Source organism: Bufo gargarizans, chromosome 4, assembly GCF_014858855.1.
Source record: "Bufo gargarizans isolate SCDJY-AF-19 chromosome 4, ASM1485885v1, whole genome shotgun sequence".
In the NCBI taxonomy this organism is placed as follows: domain Eukaryota; kingdom Metazoa; phylum Chordata; class Amphibia; order Anura; family Bufonidae; genus Bufo; species Bufo gargarizans.
Genome location: NC_058083.1, coordinates 304,201,960 through 304,222,385, shown reverse-complemented (window position 1 = coordinate 304,222,385; position 20,426 = coordinate 304,201,960). Strand labels below are relative to the sequence as shown.

The following is a 20,426-nucleotide window of genomic DNA, read 5'->3' as shown; positions in this document are numbered from 1 at the left end:
TTGGGCATCTGCATCATGGTTGAACAACCTGACAGGAAAAGTGACCAATATGTAGCACATGCAAGCAGGAGAAGACTAGGAACTTAAAGGGAATCTGTCACACCGATTTTGGACTATTATCTGCAGTAATCCATGTGTAGTACTGTTGATAAGGAGTTAAGATTACTATTTTTTATTTTTCTACTAAAAAATAATGGTCCTACTAAATAATGGTCCAACATCAGGGTGACAGATTCCTTTTAAAGTGGCTCTGGAAAATAAAACTAAAAGTGGCCCTATGTTGTAAGAGGGTACAAACTGATAGAAGGCATGGACAACACAAGTAGGCAGGGACAATAATAATAGGCAGGGACAACAGAAGTGGGCAGCGCCTGCAATACTTTAGTGCAACAATACTGTAGTGCAGCACAAAATACAGCCCCAGCAGAACAAAATACCACAGTGCAGCCACAAAATATTGCGGTCCTCACCACAATATTCCACTGTATCACCATCCTGTATGCAAGTGTCAGACTAATGTTTAGTGAGACCCTCACCTCAACACTCTTCTAAACAGCTCTGTAAGTGCTTACATTCTAGGACAGATTGCTGGTGGCTATTTTAAATGAATGCTGGAGAACCCCTTTGGTCCTAGCCCACAGTGGTGCAAGGTGGTGCAGGAGACCAAAAGTCTCAAAATTTCACTCAAAAAGTTGCGTGTGCCATCATTTTGCAACACCAGAAAACTGGTTTATCAGATTTCATAAATATCCCCCATAGAGTTTTGTTTGCCTCTATTCTTCCCCTGTTTGCAATGTTTAGTGACATTGACAGAAATTTCCCTCCTTGATTGCGATATTAATTCTAAATTCCACTATCCTGCAGAAGAAGCTTCTGTTGGGACACAAAGCATCAATTCTATTTAAGGTCTCAGTTTATACTGTATTTCTAAATATATATGGATGGTCAGTTAATAAGAGATTATAGGGTTAAATTCCAGATTTAAATCATGCCTAGAAATATTATTATAGCTCATCTCAGTGTGAGTTACGCTATAGGACCATTATATTACGGGAAATGAATATGTTGTTTCCGTACGGCTCCTGCATATAATTATCAGGCTATATATTTGCTGCATAATGGCAAATAAACCAAAATAATGATGTAGAGGATGAATTGACTATTAATGTTCAGAAGATTCAATATGTTTTTATTGTCTTTCCTGCATTCACAAAGTAATGAGACATTTTGCAGTGTGATTTTCAGTGCTAAAAGGAACAGAATCATCTTCTATAGTCTCTTTAGAGCTGCATTTTAGTCAAGTTTCCAGGGAAACAATTAACTATAATATACAAATGCAATTTATGTCTGTGAAGTTTTCATCTAAAAGGTAACTTCTTGTGAGCAAAGATCCTAAGATGTATAGGTTTTTCAGTTCTTTCACGCCGTGGCGCAGGAAAGAAGCGAGGAACGTTTATTATTGCAGGTCTCCTGATTTTACTGCTGCTGGGTAGACAGCAGAACAACTAATAATCTGGCTTGGCCAAGGATGAATTTATCTGCATGGGTGGGTATAAATGAGAAAACAGTCCTCTCTATGTGACATGAAATATGATTTTCCAGATGAGAATTCCCAGCGCAAGGTTAGAAAAAGTGTATTGGAAATGGTGTGCAGCTATAATGCTGGTTAAATAAACCCCGAGTGATTTTGGACCTGTGAATACACAGCTCATAAACAGCACGTTATAGTGGTGGCTTTAATTCCTTGACTTATCGTGAGGACTGTGCCGAGAGATCTCATTTGTGGAGAGCACACTACATTAGGAATCCTTTGTCCCTTTGATAGTCACAAGGTTGAGACAATGCTTTATGGTACAGCTATTATGGTACTACAATTCTCAGAATTACAAGTGTCTAGCTCTACATGATAACGATCATTACTGATTGATATGTGATGTTATTACAACTCTAGACTGGAATCACAAAAGTCGTTTTTTTGGCAAAGCTATTAATGGATCCCCAAAAAGTAAAGGTATAAAAGAAAGGCTCTTACTGGGGCTAGAATCACACATAAAGTTTCCAATACAGTTCTTGTGCAGTTTTTATGCAGGAAATATAAACTATGGAGGAGGGCATTTATCAATAGTCTAGATTTTTCTGTCACTTTTAAGCCTGCCTTTGGTTTATTGTGCTGTGCCAAAATTCTGAGATGGCACATGGGTTTTATAATTTTAGCACATGGGTAATGTGGTTTAACCTTTTTAAGTGATTGTACTGCAGGGTGTTACCTGACATACTTTATAACTGGGTTTGACATTATATGTCGCATTTACCAGTGTCGCACATCATACATGCACCTTAAAAGGGTTCTGCTTTCTGAAACAGATCAACTTCCCACTCCACTTCTGAATGTGGCCTGGGAAGTCAAAAGTCACAACATTTTGTGTAAATTGGCATGTGTGCCAAGACATGTAACAATTTGTCGGCGTAAAACTGGCGAGATGCGACAAACAGCCTTTATAAATAGCCTTTATACTGTAAGTCTAGGAAAGGAAGAAAATTGTATAATGTTTAGAATACAGTCACACAGTTTACTGATGCAGTTCTGGAATCCAAAATCAGGAGTGGATCATAAAAGGAGAGAGATCATGAGACCTTAAACACATGACTGTGTCTATATTTATGCAAACCACAGATCTGCAAAGTGTGCATACCTTCTGTGTACACACATTTTTCTCACTCCCAAATAGAAATCACTTGTTTTGTTTGCACCGCAGACCAGAATAGGCTATGTTCTATAATTTGCCAAATAGCCACACAGAACAAAACAAAAAAATACACATGTGTGCATGGCCGCTTAGAAATTAAAGGGGTTCTCCTAGATTTTCATATTAATAGCCTATCCTTAAAAGAGTTCATAATATGAGATAGACTGAGGTCTCAGTACTGGAACTCCAGTTAATCAGCTGCTTGAGGAAGCTGTGGTGCTCACCGGAGCCTTCTCACAGCTTACCAAGAACAGGACTGTCCATTTAATAGTGGCAGTATTTGGTATTGCAGCTTCACTTGAATGGGACTGAGCATTGCATAGGCCATGTGACTGACAAATATGATGTCCCATAGCCTAAATAGAGGCCTAAGCTCTCATTGAGCATGGCAACTGCTTCATACATCTGATTCCCGCCATCTAATCTGATATTGATGACCTATCCTGAAGATAGAAAATCAATATCAATATCCTGCCTAACCCAATCGAGTTCAGTGTGCTATCTGCAAAAGATACAGATAGCACAAGGATAAAAAATATGGCCATGTGCACGAGGCCTAAACATACAACATTGTCTGTTTTTTCATTAATAGTTTTGGCTTTCTGAACTGCATCAGGAAACCTGATTGTGTTGCCGTCATATAAAGATCATCATATAAAAACAATATAAAGAGGAAATAGCTGAAGTAGTGAAAACAGGTCTGCCCTCAATTTAGGAAAAAAATAATGTTCCTTAAGCCAGTAGTAAATAGAGATGGCCTTGCAGTTCGCCCGTCAGTAGTTTTGCGGCAAACTTTGCGCGTTCACGATTTGACGAACATGCGAGCATATGGTGATGTCCACCAGCGCCATATTCTTTTGCATTGCACTGAAATTTGACCCATGACTCATTATCACGACCGGCGTGCCTATCACATACGTGACACAAAGGGAGGGGAAAGGGAAGGCTCTGTCCAAGGGAGAGGGAAAGGTGGTGACCCCTATCTCACCTTGCGGCTGGCACCTGACTGCCCTGACGTCCCTAGACGGGTTCCTCACCCGTACGCCGATCGCGTGCCTAAAACCCTGGCTTTCCCTAAGATGAGCCCTAGATAGTGAATAGGGCGGTGGGAACACTAGTCCGCACCACTAACTCTAAAGGAAAACACCAAGGGGAGGACAGACAATACAGACAACATATAATCCCAGGTGGACGACAACAGAAGGCAACAAAAAGCCCAACAGGGATCCGGAGGGTAACACTCTGGAACAACAACCAGGATTCACAACTCCAGTGGGTCAGTATAGAAGTCCAGGCAGGAATCTCTATATCTGGCAACTAGAGAAGTGTGAGAGGAGAATATAAGGAGGTTGGGAGTGACAGACAAGAAACAGCTGAGGAGGAGAAGCTACGGATCCCTGAGTGAGACAAAAAGGATAGTAAGGCAAACACAGAAAACTATCATTAAGAAACAGCGTGATCTTTAGACATAGAGCGCGCAGCCACCCGCTGCGACTTCCTGACCCCGGGTATAACGGAGTCAGATGTGGCTCTTGACACCCTCGTGACACTCATCCATCAGGTGGGACAGGACAGCCAATTGAGATTTTCAGCACATGAACACACCCCCACCCTATAACAGAACCCAATCTGGCAGCCATTTTACATTGTATGTTTTGCCAGTGTAGGGAGAGGTTGCTTTGTGGAGCAGGGACAGGCTGTAAGGGACACCAAATGCTAGCTAATAGGGCCACAAAAGTCTTTTTAAGCACTTGTATAGGTGTGCTATTGATAGGTGTGATATACTGAGGGGTGTGATATACTTATAATATACTTTTTAACATAGAAAGTATATTATAGTGCATTTGTATTGTTCAGTGGGTGTGTGCGGATCTGCTGTGATACCGCAGCTACATAGAGGGACAAGCGCTATTGCAACAACTATTTGCAATGGGTGTGATATACCTGTTGCCCCCAAAAAATCTGATTGAGCAGTGTGATATACCTGCTTCCACAAAATACTGATTGACGGCTGTGATATACCTGTTGCCCCAAATAAACAGGGTGGTTTGATATAACTGTTGCAGCAAAAATAAATAAATTGAGGGGTGTGATATACCTGCTTCCACAAAATACTGATTAAGGAGTTTGATATACCTGTTTCCACCAAATATTGATTAAGGCCTGAAATATATCTGCTTCCACAAAATACTGATTAAGGGGATTAATATACCTGCTTCCACCAAATATTGATTAAGACCTACGAGATAACTGTTCCACCAAATACTGATTAAGGGTTTGATATACCTGTTTCCACTAAATATTGATTGAGGCATGCAATATACCTGATTCCACAAAAAACTAATTAAGGAGTTTGATATACCTGTTTTCACCAAATATTGATTGAGGCCTGCGATATACCTGCTTTCACAAAATAGTAATTAAGGGGTTTTGCAATAACCTGTTACGACCAAATATTGATTTTGGCCTGCGATATATACCTGCTTCCACAAAATGCTGATTAAGGGGTTTGATATACTTGCTACCACCAAATACTGATTGATGTCTGCGATATACCCGCTTCCACAAAATACCGATTAAGGGGTTTGATATAGCTGTTTCAACCAAATATTTATTGAGAACTACGATATACCTGCTTCCACAAAATACTAATTAAGGAGATTGATATGCCTGTTTCCACCAAATATTGATTGAGGCCTGCGAGATACCTGCTTACACAAAATACTGATTAAGGGGTTTGATATACCTGCTTCCGCAAAATACTAACTGAGGCCTGTGATATACCTGCTTCCACAAAATACTGATTAAGTGGTTCAATATACCTGTTTCCACCAAATAATGATTGAGGCCTGCGATATACCTGCTTCCACAAATACTGCTCTTCTCTAGAGACTTAGGCACAGGGTCATTTTGAAAATGACAGGCAGAAGAATAGGCAGGCCGTTCCACAGGGGTGGTAGGGGTCGAGCAGATGCACCAGGCCGGATCCTAAGTGGGAAGTTGGAGAAGGCGCGTATTATTATGTCGAAGGACGCACCAGAGTTGGTTGAGTGTCTCATTCAGCCTTCCGCTTCTGCACCTTCCTTATCCTCTGTATCTGCACCCTCCTCACTCTCTGCTATGTGCACCCCCAAAGACACCACCACCACCACCATAGCCCCTCCACTTGAGTCATAGGAATTATTTTCCCATCCCAGACCATACCGATGTGCAGCAATTATTGACATCGGATGAATAAGAGGAGGTAGCAACGGCCGCAACCCAATGCTCTGAAGACAGTACCCAGATCAGCCCAAAGAGGGAGGTCCCCACTGTTGCTGCCTACTCCGAGATCTCAAATGTCAGTGGTGGTGAAGGTGACGATGATGATGTGTCGAAGGACATCACATGGGTGCCCACAAGAGAGAAAGAGGAGGGGAGTTCAGAGGGAGAGACGGAGCAGCAGAGAGGGAGGAGAAGGAGAAGCAGGCAGAGCTCACAGGACACAGGAGGCAAAAAGCAGACTGCAAATGTAGCCATCCACCATGCACGGTCACTTCTGGCTCTCAAAGGAAGCGGGCACATGGCTCCGCAGTGTGGGCTTTTTCAAAAGTGTCAGCTGCTGACAATAGTGTTGCCATCTGCAGCCTATGCTGTCAACGCATAAGTCGTGGTAAGCCCAACACTCACCTAGGGACGACTGCCTTAAGAAGGCAAATGGCCTCCCATCACCTAGCCCAGTGGGAGAAGCGTCATCAGAACCCACAAATCCAAACTCCTGGCACTCCACGTCCTGACTCTTCTCCTTCTTCTTCTCCTCCTATTTGGCCTTCACTCTACCTTCCACCGTGCTGTCATCGCGTTCATCGAAGAAGGCTCAAATGTTTAAGCTTAAAAAGTTGATGACGCCGGATAACCCTCTTGCCTAACGGCTGACCGCTGGCTTGTCGGAACTGCTAGCCTGCCAACTACTGCCATATAAACTGGTGGACTCGGAGGCCTTTATAAAATTTGTGGCCATTGACACACTGCAATGGAAGGTCCCAGGAAGGAAATATTTCTCCCAGAAGGGCATCCCAGAGCTTTATGGCCACATTCAGCGTCAAGTGAATATATCTCTGGCACATAGTGTCAGTGCCAAGATCCATCTGATCATGGATACGTGGTCTAGCAAACATGGGCAGGGAAGGTACATAACTTTTACTGCCCATTGGGTGAACCTTCTGACGGCTGTCAAGCATGTAACCCGTGGCTCCCATGTGGATTTGGTGTTACCGCCATGGATTGCATGCAGGCCTGCCTCTTCTTCTCCTCCTCCTACTCCATCCTCCGTCTACTCCTCGGCTGACTCCTCCTTTTCCACTGCTAACGCCCCTTTCGCGGTGCCCCCAAATCTCCCCAGAACCTATTCAACGTGCCAGGTCAGGCGCTGCCATGCTGTGTTGTGGCTGTTGTGCCTGGAAGCCAAGAGCCACACCGCTCCTGCACTTTCAGCTCTGCGGTCACAGGCTGATCAGTGGCTAACCTCGCTCAATTTTACAATTGATAAAGTAGTCTGCGACAACGGTGCCAATCTGCTGAGCGTGCTGAAACAGGGCAAAATGACACACATGCCGTGCATGGCACACGTCCTGAACTTAGTTGTGCAGAGATTAGTTTCTAAATACCACAGGGTCCAAGACCTCTTGCGGCAGGCCAGGAAAATCTTTGGCCATTTTAGAAGATCTTACAGGGCCATGGCTCGCCTTGCTGACGTTCAGAGGCGACACCACCTGCCCGTCAGATGTCTGATTTGTCACAGCCCGACATGCTGGAACTCCACCTTGTATATGCTTGATAGGCTGCCCCAGCAGCAACGTGCCGTTAATAGCTACCAGTTCAAACTCTGCAGCAGGACAGGTTTTGGGGAGCTTGGTTTCTTTTCACCGCGCCAGTGGCTGCTCATGCGCAATGCATGCAGACTTCTGCAGTCATTTGATGATATCATAAAACTGGTCAGTCGCACCCAGGGCTCCATCATGACATAGTACCTTACGCCTTTTTTCTGGAGCGTACATTATGTTGTGTCATTTATCAAGCTGTCAAGGAGCAGTAGCTGGAAGATGAGGAAGTCGCAATGCTAAATGAATTCCCAGGGAGGGCTACTCCACCTGAAACAAGTCAGCAGGAGTCTGAAGAGGATTCAGAGGAGGATGGTGGCTGGGGGGAGGAAGAGGAGGTGCAAGAAGAGCAGGCTTTAAGAGGGACTTTAAACTTTTCAGGGATCCCTAGTTTTGTCCATGGCCGGGGAGAAGAGACCGAGAACGACATTATCCTGGGCGATGAGCAGGAGCCAGGGTGCTCCACCGCTTCCATTTTAGCGCAAATGGGGGCCTTCATGCTCCAGTGTTTGAAGAGGTACTCCCGTATAAAAAGCATAAAGGGAAAGGACCAGTACTGGGTGGCAACAAACACAAAATGGTGGACATATTACCAGCATCACAGAGGGCTGGCAGAATGCAGCATTTCCAGGCCTTGCTGCGAGAGATACTTCATTCTGCTGATGCAGGCACTGGCAGAGGAATTTCCACCCACAGCAAAACAGGTGCGGATACCAATCCTACCGCGCCTGCAAGAAGAGGCCGCTTTGAAGATGTGTTGGTCACTTAGGATATGAGATCATACTTGCAGCCAACCCATCGACAGCCGCTCTCCAGGTCCTGTCTCAGGGAACGCCTAGACCACCAGGTGTCCAACTACGTCGGGTTAACGGCCGATGTGGACGCTCTGAGAATCGATAAACACCTGTGGCCAGAGCTGGTAAAATTTGCCATGGAACTTTTGGCTTGCCCCTTGTCAAGTGTCCTGTGAAAGGACGTTCAGTGCAGCAGGGGGGATCGTGACCGATAAGCGCACTCACCTAGCTCACGACAGTGTGGACTACCTCACATTTCTAAAAATGAATGAAGCATGGATCTCTGAGGAATTCAACACCTGTGACGACCATGTGTAATTTAATTTCCTCATAGCAGACCACAAATATCCCCGCCACCACCCAGAACAAAGAATGGTCCTTGTCTTATGTTTATACAGCGGCATAAATGCCTTTTCTGTCAGGTGAATGCCTAATTTTTGGGGCCTATACTACAGTAAAATCTTTATCCAGTAACCGGCTAATGTACCTCCAGCCACATAATCACAAGTTCTTTTCTGTTTGGTGAATGCCTAATTTTTGGGGCCTGTATTCCAGTGGCCTAAAGTAAAAAAAAAAATTATCCAGTGACCGCCTAATGTATCTCCAGCCACATAATCACAAGTTTTTTCTTTTAGGTGAATGCCTAATTTTTGGGGCCTGTACTGGCCTACAGTAAAATTTTATTCTAGTGACTGCCTAATGTACCTCCAGCCCCATAATCACAAGTTCTTGTCTGTCAGGTGAATGATTAATTTTGAGGCCTAAACTGCCCCACAGTTAAATTTTTATCCAGTGACCGCCTAATGTACCTTCAGCCACATAATCACAAGATCTTTTCTGTCAGATGAATGCCTAATTTTTGGGGCTTGTACTCCAGTGGCCTACAGTACATGTTTTATCCAATAACCGCCTAATATACCTCCAGCCACATAATGAAAAGTTCTTTTCTGTCAGGTTAATGCCGAATTCTGAGGCCTTTACTGGCCTACAGTAAAAATTTTATCCAGTGACCACCTAGTGTACCTCCAGCCACATAATTACAAGATGTTTTCTGTCAGGTTAATGCCTAATTTATGGGGCCTGTACTGGCCTACATTAAAACTTTTATACAGTGACCGCCTAATATACCCCCAGCCACATAATCACAAGTTCTTTTCTGTCAGGTGAATGCCTAATTTTTAGGGCCTGTACTCCCGTGGCCTAAAATAAAATGTTTCTATGCTCCAGCATGGGATATTTTTGAGAGTTTCCCTTTAAGACACATCAAAATGGCCCCTAATTAAAATACATATTTTTTTGTGGGAAATTTTGCCAATGATCCCCCTCTGGTATGTCACTGTCCATGTTGTGGGACTATATGTGCACTTCTAGTAAATATTTAGTGGCTGCAAATATGGTCTGAAGGTTTTTCAGGTTTGCCTGTTATTAAAGTCAATGGGGCGTTCGCAAACCGCCCTGGCCAATGTTCGTCTATCACTAGTAGTAAATCAATGTGCAGCAGGCAAATAAAAACACCAGTAGTTATAATAATTAAACAGCATTTTTACAATGCAAAGCCATTCTGACATCTAACATCACTGATGATGATACAGATTTCACATGATCTACATGATTCAGACAGAATGCTGAAAATTATCAAGAGAGAGTAAAACTTTATTCTTGTCATCTCATTTTTTATGTTTTAATTTTTTTTATCCAGTCTCACAGTTTTCTTTAGTAATCTTTAAAGAATAAACTTTGCTATGACTATGGGCACATTGATTAAGGCTACTTCCACACTAGCGGCAGCCTTCTCAGGTAGACTGTTCCGGCGGGTGAACAGCCTGCCAGATCCACGCGTGCCGCTGGAGGTACACTCCGGCTCCATTGACTATAATGGTGGCAGGATGGAGTATCGGCGGCAGCACGGCAAATATGCCAAAGAGGTGAGTGGAATAAAACTATGACATGTCGGAGAAGGCTGCCGCTAGTGTGAAAGTAGCCTTGAACATGTAAGCATATGACTGCTATGTTCTAATATCAATTTATGACATTATACAGGTACATATTTCCTAGATGTTGCCAAATAATAAAGATTTTTGTATTCAATACTATCAAGTTGATGTCGGACTTCCCATCATTACTATAGACTGTATTACCAATATATTCAATTGGTTGGATATCAATAAAGTAATCACATGTGGTAACTGTAAAGGGAAGATTTGTAAAAACAGATTTCTTCACAACCTTTCTTTCTTTTTTCTTTTTACTTTATTGAAGGATATATGTCTGATTCCTGTTTTGATAAAAAAAAAAAAAAAGGAAACTCATAAGATACTTACTGTAGGATGGATTTGGAAAGGCTTTGACTAATGAAATTCATTATTAGATATAAAGTCGGAAGGAATGCTAATTTTAAGTGCTATAATAAAAAATAAAGAAAATGAATAGATCTGAAACATTTCTTTGTCATTCTTTTTCTGTAACTAATATTTGATATACATTGGCTCAAGTCCAAAAAAACTATGCATAATCTCCTTTATAGTTTAAAGCGACCATTCTGCAATTTCTTACCTTAATAATTGTGGAGCAGTTGTACAAATTTGCAGCCATAGCAGTTGTACAAATTCGCTTATTGTTTGAATGAATCTAGCATTTTGGATTTTAACATCAGAACAAATTATGTTTATAATGAACTTCCTCAAGCAAAATCTACCATAGGAGCTACCTTTTATAGAGGTCTGCAACTATCACAAAGCACACTAGATAAACGTATATATACTGTCCACCATATTTAAGTTCACACAAGTCTAATACACACAGAATAAATTAAGTTACTTGGAAGATGGATGCCAGTCACAGCTCCAACAAGCCGCTCTATCTTTTCAGGGTATTTACATAATGAACTTAAAGGGAGTCTTTCACCTAAAATGACTATTATACACCACAAACATCATGATATCCATTACATTCCCCATATTATAATCTTACCTTTCATATTGCTGTCCGTCGCCTATTCTTCCTTAAAAACGCTTTTATTCCATATGCTAATTAGGTTCTGAAGGTGCCCAGGGGTGGTGTTTATGCGGCCGGTGCCCAGGCTCCACGGCACTGTTCAAATCAAACCCCTCCCCTTTCACCCCTCTGGCCCGCCCTCGGTTTTTCAGATACCATCCTCCAGTCAATGACAAATCCGGCGCCTGCGCCTGCGCACTCCATTACCCACTAGGGCAGAGGCAGCAGAGCGTTTAATACGCACGCGCCAGCCCGATCTAGCCGGCGGAAGTAAACTGCCAAAATATCGGGATAGTGGCGAAAAAAAGAGATGGGAGGCGCTCATAGGGTAGTAGATTCAATCAAAGAATGTAATCAAAACATCAAAAGTTATGCTCACCTTCTGGTGTTGTGCGTACGTAGGCACAACACTCGTGAGGACAGGGGGTCGGTGCAGCCGGTATCTTCTCAGTCCTCGTAAGTGGAGTAGCCAAAGCTCCAGAGGAGTGATATGTGTTGCAAAAGGAAAAAGATTGTTGGTGCACTGGTGTAGTGCACCAATTGATACTTTCTGGCGCAAAATCACGACCTCGGTGGATAGATAAAGGGGTCTTTTATTGATGGTAGACAACGCGTTTCGGAGTTGGTACACTCCTTTTTCAAGTCTAGGAGATCACAGGTTTAAAAGTTTTTTTCGGTACAGAATAAAAACATTTTTTTGTCGAATAATTTAAAATAATAATAAAATGATATAAAATGAAAAGAATGTGTGCACGTAATCGTGTTAAAATGAATTTAGAAGTAAATGTGCACGTAGAAATCTGCGCACATATGCAAATCAAATAAATTGAAACAAAGGGCGAAAATACTAGATTACGTCGTTGGGAGAGATTAAAAATGTGCATACATGGAAGATATCACAAATAAGAACAGATAAAAATTTTGATTAATAATAAAAAAATAAATTGAACATAATATAATCTATTATAGAATAGACTGCATAAAGGGGGGGGATGCATGCAAACACACATGCTTGCGCATGTGTGGCCGCATGTATAGTTACATATAGGACTGGAGCCACTGTTGGAATGAAATATACATAGATATATAATATGTAGTAGGCTGGATATCGATGGTCATCATAAACTACATGTATATAATAACAATAATAGTAAGCATGCACAGGGCAACCAAATGGGTCTGGGATTACCAATCCCACATTGATTTAAACAGAAAGGAAATGAACATTAAATAAACAGGTAAACAGATCGTAATGTAAAAGCCTGAATGGATGAGATTCTCCCCTGTTAGCGATCCCGTCCCTGCGGCTCAGTAAGCCAGCATCTCACACAGCGCTCGGCGCATGCGCTGTTCGCAATGACAGCTCCGGTCCGACAGACCGAATAGCTGTCAATCGCAGACTCCGCCCCCCTCTCTCCTGCTCTTCTGAGCGCGCCTTCCAGCAGGCGTGCAAGGCCGCGCTCCAAGCCCCAGTACGGACCTTACAGGTAAGATCAGCAGCCATGTGCTCCACATCTCTCCATGCTTCCCTTGTCATTTCTAATCATTTTGGGCCCACTTCCCAGTTGTGTCACCTCTTTCAGCATTGTCTGCATTCAACAGCAGTTTATATTATATTATATTAATTGAACATCCATCGCTGCAAGTTTCTCATCCATTCAGGCTTTTACATTACGATCTGTTTACCTGTTTATTTAATGTTCATTTCCTTTCTGTTTAAATCAATGTGGGATTGGTAATCCCAGACCCATTTGGTTGCCCTGTGCATGCTTACTATTATTGTTATTATATACATGTAGTTTATGATGACCATCGATATCCAGCCTACTACATATTATATATCTATGTATATTTCATTCCAACAGTGGCTCCAGTCCTATATGTAACTATACATGCGGCCACACATGCGCAAGCATGTGTGTTTGCATGCATCCCCCCCCTTTATGCAGTCTATTCTATAATAGATTATATTATGTTCAATTTATTTTTTTATTATTAATCAAATTTTTTTATCTGTTCTTATTTGTGATATCTTCCATGTATGCACATTTTTAATCTCTCCCAACTGACGTAATCTAGTATTTTCGCCCTTTGTTTCAATTTATTTGATTTGCATATGTGCGCAGATTTCTACGTGCACATTTACTTCTAAATTCATTTTAACACGATTACGTGCACACATTCTTTTCATTTTATATCATTTTATTATTATTTTAAATTATTCGACAAAAAAATGTTTTTATTCTGTACCGAAAAAAACTTTTAAACCTGTGATCTCCTAGACTTGAAAAAGGAGTGTACCAACTCCGAAACGCGTTGTCTACCATCAATAAAAGACCCCTTTATCTATCCACCGAGGTTGTGATTTTGCGCCAGAAAGTATCAACTGGTGCACTACACCAGTGCACCAACAATCTTTTTCCTTTTGCAAAATATCGGGATGTACGGGCCGGCACATGCGCATTAAACGCTCTGCTGCCTCTGCCCTAGTGGGTAATGGAGTGCGCAGGCGCAGGCGCCGGATTTGTCATTGACTGGAGGATGGTATCTGAAAAACCGAGGGCGGGCCAGAGGGGTGAAAGGGGAGGGGTTTGATTTGAACAGTGCCGTGGAGCCTGGGCACCGGCCGCATAAACGCCGCCCCTGGGCACCTTCAGAACCTAATTAGCATATGGATTAAAAGCGTTTTTAAGAGAGAATAGGCGACGGACAGCAATATGAAAGGTAAGATTATAATATGGGGAATGTAATGGATATCATGATGTTTGTGGTGTATAATGGTCATTTTAGGTGAAAGACTCTCTTTAAGGTTCTTTTATATGGATCACTGTTTCAGACAGTTATCAGAAACAAGCTAAATGTTCCCTATAAATAACTGATCATCAGTTGATTAGGGCAATCACCTTCCACTGTATGGGGACAATCAATAATGATCATTTTTCTCCATACATAAGCATCATTCTTGGGCAACAGATCATTGTACGATATTCTGCATAAAAACAATGAACAAGCATTTGTACCCGCACTTCCGGGACTGCATTTCTGTTCCCGAAAAAAAATAGAACATGTCCTATTCTTGTCCGCAATTTCGGACAAGATTAGGCATATTCTATTATAGTGCCAGTGATGTGTGGTTCGCAAAATGCGGAACACACATTGCCGGTGTCCGTGTTTTGTAAATCCACGGATCTGTGGATCCACAAAACACACACGGATGTGTGAATGGACCCTAAATCTGATGATTGCCTGCACCTTTTTCACAGGCCAATTATGAATGTTTATCCTCAATAATTGGCCTGTCTGTGTAAAGGGACCATAAATGGTTACTAACTTTTCACACAACTTTGCATAAATCAATACTACAAGTAATCACAATAAACTTTATAATATACTTTATTAGTAAAAAATGTCCAGTTCTCAACTGTGTACCAACTCTAGCCTTCTCCCATAAATTGCTTTTCACTTTGAAAAATGCATTTTTATCATCCATGCAGGAGTATCATATTACGAATGTCAATGCAAGTGTGTGTTTGGGGGGGGGGGGGTCAAGAAGGAAATAGGGAGGCATACACAGACAAGCAGGACTGCTCAACTACATAGGAGGAAGCCTATAGATGATCACAAGTGCTTCATTCACAAACATATAGATCACTTTATAATGTTCTCCATAATCCTAGGGCAGCTTCTAAGTGGCTGTGAGACAGTTAGGAAGGAGATTTTCATCTACTTTCTATGTGTGCAATGGAAGGCAGCTAGTCTCAGCAAGCAAGTACAGTCATAAATGTCATACAAAAGTCACATAATGGCCAGAAATCTGTTAAAAGCTCAGTGCCACTTTAAGGGCAGTGACCTGAATCTATGCCCTACTGTGGCTATGACCCTGGGCACGAGTACCTATATACTACTGTTGATATATAATGTCTTTATGTAAAATTATTAAAAGCATACTTGAAAAGATAATGCTTCCACACTTGGATTTTCTCTTTTCCAAATAGAAAAAATAATCTGACAAAATTAAAAAAATCTAATGATATTTTTTGTATTCATTATAATATCTTTTTGTGTTTTCACTTACAATTACTAACTGACTAAGTTTGGGATTTGCAATTATAAATACTTTTTACAAATGTCAAACAACTAATACGTTTTTGCTTAATGTATGAAATCCTTTATCCTGCAGGTTGTATGTATGTGTAGTAGAATCTATTAAGCAGTAATACTGTACATTATTGATGTGGATAGACTCGAGGGTGGCTGTCAATGCAACTGCATTATTCCAGAAAGAATAGCAAAGAATAATGAGTAAACCTGACTTTGAGAAAAAACATGTTCAGCTGATACAATATGACAAGTATTGCAAGTTTTAAAGTTTCCTCAAACTTCCACCGTGTTTCCACTGTGGAACAACTTAGCTTTAAAAAGTTATTCTTTTTAATCTCATCAGTATGTGACACTTCTTTTAATAAAGCAGCCACAGAACTTGACGTAGCAGTCAGATTATCAACTGTTTAACATGTTACATTGCCTTTAATGAAGTATTCCACATTACAGATAAGCAAATTGATTCTTCTGATTCCATATTTGTCCCAGATTTCCCCCAAAAATTTGGATTCTAACAAACCCAATTTTTTTGTGATTCAATTTGGGTGATACCCAAAGAGAGAGAGACCGATGTGTAATACTGTATTTCTCTGAGTGAAACATGCCTGCCAGTTCTCCTTCTTAAAGGACACGAGCACTGAGTGTCTCAAGAGAAAGCGGCTTTGTTTCACTGACTGGCATTGAAGGTACTTTTTACATTAGGGAGACCAACACTATTAGTCAACAGATAGGCTTAGTTGTCTTTACTTTTTAGAAGGAGCCTAAAAAAAAAAATAAAGTTCTAGGAGATCAGAGGGTTATGTACCAATTTTGGAACATATTATTTAGACCCAAATTGAATGTTTTGAAAAATTCACGAAAACAAATATCAAGAAATGATCTGATCTTTACTCCACATAGTCTACTCTAATCTAGGGTGAAACAATACAAGTTATGGTCCCACTTACAAAACAATGATACAATGTCAATCAAACTTTGATCTGTGCAGCTTTGCATGCAGGACACTGTACAGAGGCACAAGTCTCTTACACTCTACTGTGGAACCATAAGCACTGTTCTGTCATATTGTGCTAAACCATCATCCACTCATTGATATACTGTATCTATTTATAAAATCAGAGGTATATGGAGGTGCATGAGACCAAGAGCAGTCTATGAGAACCAAATAATCTGTCCATACTACTTAGTGGTTGTAAGAAGCTGGGATATTTAGCCAGCACATAGTTTCTCTAGCAACCAATTGTCTCACTTCAAGCACACTGCCACTTAAGTAAAGACAGAAAGTAAACAAGGAGGCTTGGTAGGAATCCTTACTATCACATTTTCTTAAAATAAATTCAGATGGAGAACATCTTTAAAGGGAATATTAGGCAATAATATTCAGCCTATCCATGTCAAATGCTAGATAAATGGGGTCCAACACCTATATTTTAATATGTTTTATTTTGCAGTGCTTGATTTAATTTTTTTACCCTTCACAGCTGGTAAGCAGCCAATGACTCCTGCAATTTCCCCAGTAAATGCAACAGCACCTTCACTTCCCTCTAAAAAAGGTATTGTACTGCACTGTATTCTATAGTATTGCTTAATTATTTTGCTTTATTTCATAAGACTAGAATTTACTGTAGTTCTTAAGCAATGACTCAAAATAAAGATGTCATATTCTGTAATTTGCATTATTTTGCATATGACTTTGGTGTTTTAACTATCAAAAAAGGCAGGAAGAAGAAGAGAGAAAGCAACACTATATTCTACTACAGTATGTTAAAAAAAAAAGTCATAATCTCCCTTGGACTGTACTGCAGTATAGACAAATTATAGGGATTACGTGCACTGTATTGGAGTTGAGGCCAAATGATTTTCACTAGATATGTATCCATACAGTTGCCTTAGATGTATATTTGGTGCTGCCTGAGATGTAAATCTATTGCCTCTGTTACTGCACCACTGAGAAGTGTTGAAACCTGCATAACTGGATACCATCATTCTGCAAGAATATGTTAAACATGCAATTCGAAGAAAAACGATTAAAGCCTCTTCCTTTATATCTTTTTGTATTTGACTTGAAGCATCATTTTGCTTAGATTTATCCATTCACTTTTCTTCAAGAATTTTTATAATAACTAGAAAAGGTACAATTTCTGGGGAAATTGTGTGATGTGTTCTTGCCTCCACCAGTAGCTTACAACTGGAGTGGGCGGAGTAACTGGGTGGAGTGTAGACTCCGCCCACTTTTATAAATTTTGACCTTTGTCTCACACTGACCCACCCTGCCGAGTTTGGGTGCTGTGAGAATGACAGCTGTTTAAAGGTTTCTTATAGAAGTCAATAGGGAAAATCTGATTGGTTGTTTGTGGCTCCGCCCACTTTTTAGCATCCCCAAAATGAGATATACATTGGCACAGTCCTCCAGTGACCAACTGTGCCAAGTTTCGGGAACCCTGCCATTAACAGTCTAAGAGCAGCGGCAGTTTGAATTTTTCCCATTTAAACAAATGGCTGAAATTTGATTGGCCGTTGTAGACCCCGCCCACTTTTTAATTTTTTTTGACCCCAGTCACCCAATGACCTACGGTGCCTAGTTTGGGTATTCTGGCTTAAATACTGTGAGAATGACAGCAATTTAAAAGTTTCTCATTGAAGTCAATAGGGAAAATCTGATTGGTGGTTTGTAGCTCCGCCCACTTTTTAATGTCCCCCAAAATGTGACAGAAATTTTCAGGTTGACCCCATGACTAAGTGACCCAAGTTTGGTGACTTTAGTTTAAAATCTGTGCGACTGGGAGCGATTTGAAAATTGTCCCTGTCAAAGTCAATGGGAAAAACATGGATTTTGGGGGCCCTGTCCCAGGGGCCCGGAGGGTGGGATCGGGTAACAAAGCAAAAGCAAGGTACTCGGGTGGGTGCCGACCAAGTCTGCAAAGTCTGGAATTTGTACTCCTAAAAATGTGGGAGGAGTAGCAATTTGAAGTTCTCATTAAAGTCAATGGGGAGATTTTGATTGGTTCTGTGTGGCCCCGCCCACTTTTTGGGGTCCCCGAAATGTGCCCAAAGTTTTCGGGTTGACTCCATGACTAAGTGACCCAAGTTTGGTGACTTTAGCGTCAAAGCCTGGCGAGTGGGAGCGATTTGAAAATTTACCCTGTCAAAGTCTATGGGAAAAAAGGGGGCTTCCGGGGCCCGCCACGGGGGCCCCGGGGGTGGGATCGCTCCACAAAGTAATAGCAATCCGATCGGGTACAATCTGCACGTTTTGGTAAATTTTTGTCTATGTAGTGTAAAAACTGTGGGAGGAGTTAGGGTGGCAAATTTGGCTATAATAATAATAATAATAATAATATATATGTGAGATAATAGTATGTGGTCTTGCTATGCAAGAACACATAATAATAATAATCACATACTGCTTTATATAACATTTTTGAGAGAGAAGTCCTTCGTTCCAATCAGTCTAATGAGGAGTGAATCTAATAAAAGACTTTGGATCTATTAAGTTCCCTCTTCTGTTGATTGAATTAATTTGAATGTAATGAATCTAAAATATGACAAAAAACAAGAGGGCTACAAGTTGTTAGAAAAGGAATCAATTGGAAAAATTTAACTATGTCAAAACTGTGTATTTTGTAGAGTGGCTAAAGGAGCAATCTACACTAACAGGGCCTGTCAAAGAGACATATTAAAAGTTTTAATTGTTGTCACCAGAGACACCCACTGAACAGAATAAGGAGAGAGAAGTGCTCACATATCACTCTATGGGCCCATAGATCTCTATTCAGCTAAGACAAGAGAGAGAGCACCATATTGCGATCTACTCTGTCCTGGTTCTATGAGCCCTACTGGGGGGATTTGTGTTCATTATTTTAATGTCCTAAGGAATTGTCTCCTGAATGCTGGATAATGATGACAAAGCTCTGACATCTCATGGGGACAAACATTGGTATACCTAATTGGTTGACTGGCTTTATAATTTTGAAGATTTTAACAGTTTTATTATACAAATTAGTACTGATTTCAAAACTGGCAGTGAAGTATTTAATGTTTTAAAATATTACTATTTTATCCTTATTTTATTCCAGTATATGTATGAATTGTTACATAAACCAGTAATATATAATTAGCATAGCAAGTCTAGCTAGCACTCATATGCTATCCTAGTCAAGAAAACTAATCTCATACCTTTATGATGTTTCACGGATTTAGTGATATTGGTTAAAAAAATAAACAAAAAAAACCACTGTACATTACATTATAAAATATTTTAAAAAATAAATAAATACCACATTCACTTCCCAGCCTGATCCTGAATATGCTAACATGTTCAATAACATTTACCCATGCAACACTTCAAATCCCTAAGGAGTTTTTATCAAGCTTCCTATGCAATCATATGTCATATTGGTTTGCTCTTACCCTGGCTTACTATTTTAGGCACTCACTGTAATATATTAGAACATAAATACTTTTGGATATTAATCCTCCATATTAACATTTAGTTATGTATCCCAAGCTTTGTCTTTTTATCCTGTAGGCCAACTAACTCTCTTTCTTGGTAAATTTATTTTATTTTATTTTTTTCTTGGAGTTCAAGGTCCATGTAGATTGATTTCAAGTGAACAACATTCTCACCTAGTATCTTTAATGATAGGTACTTAAATTTTTGTAGTACTTGAAGAGATTATGCCATCATCTCCTAGTCATGACCTCCAATTTTGGTCATTCTAGACTAACAAGCAAATTAATCTCATCATTTTATTCACTTTCCCCTTTGCATCTCTTTTCCCTCTTTTTATTTTTTATTTTCTTCCTTGTTCTGACTCTCTATTTACCTTTGTCTATTCTGTTTTTTGGAGCTATCTCCATTCCATTTTTCTACCTTCCCCTCATATACTCTCTAGTCCCTACTTCCTGAGGTTTGCTTCACTTTGGTGTCA

At 40.7% G+C, this 20,426-nt stretch overlaps 1 protein-coding gene across 1 annotated transcript in view; it reads left to right on the top strand.

Moving 5' to 3' along the window:
• Nucleotides 1–20,426, top strand: part of LOC122935391 (titin homolog) — an 848,771-nt gene that overhangs the window by 106,743 nt on the left and 721,602 nt on the right. Inside the window, exon 7 of the mRNA XM_044291163.1 lies at nucleotides 16,977–17,048. Within this exon, the coding sequence (XP_044147098.1) occupies nucleotides 16,977–17,048 (72 nt within the window). The remainder of the gene's footprint in view (nucleotides 1–16,976; nucleotides 17,049–20,426) is intronic.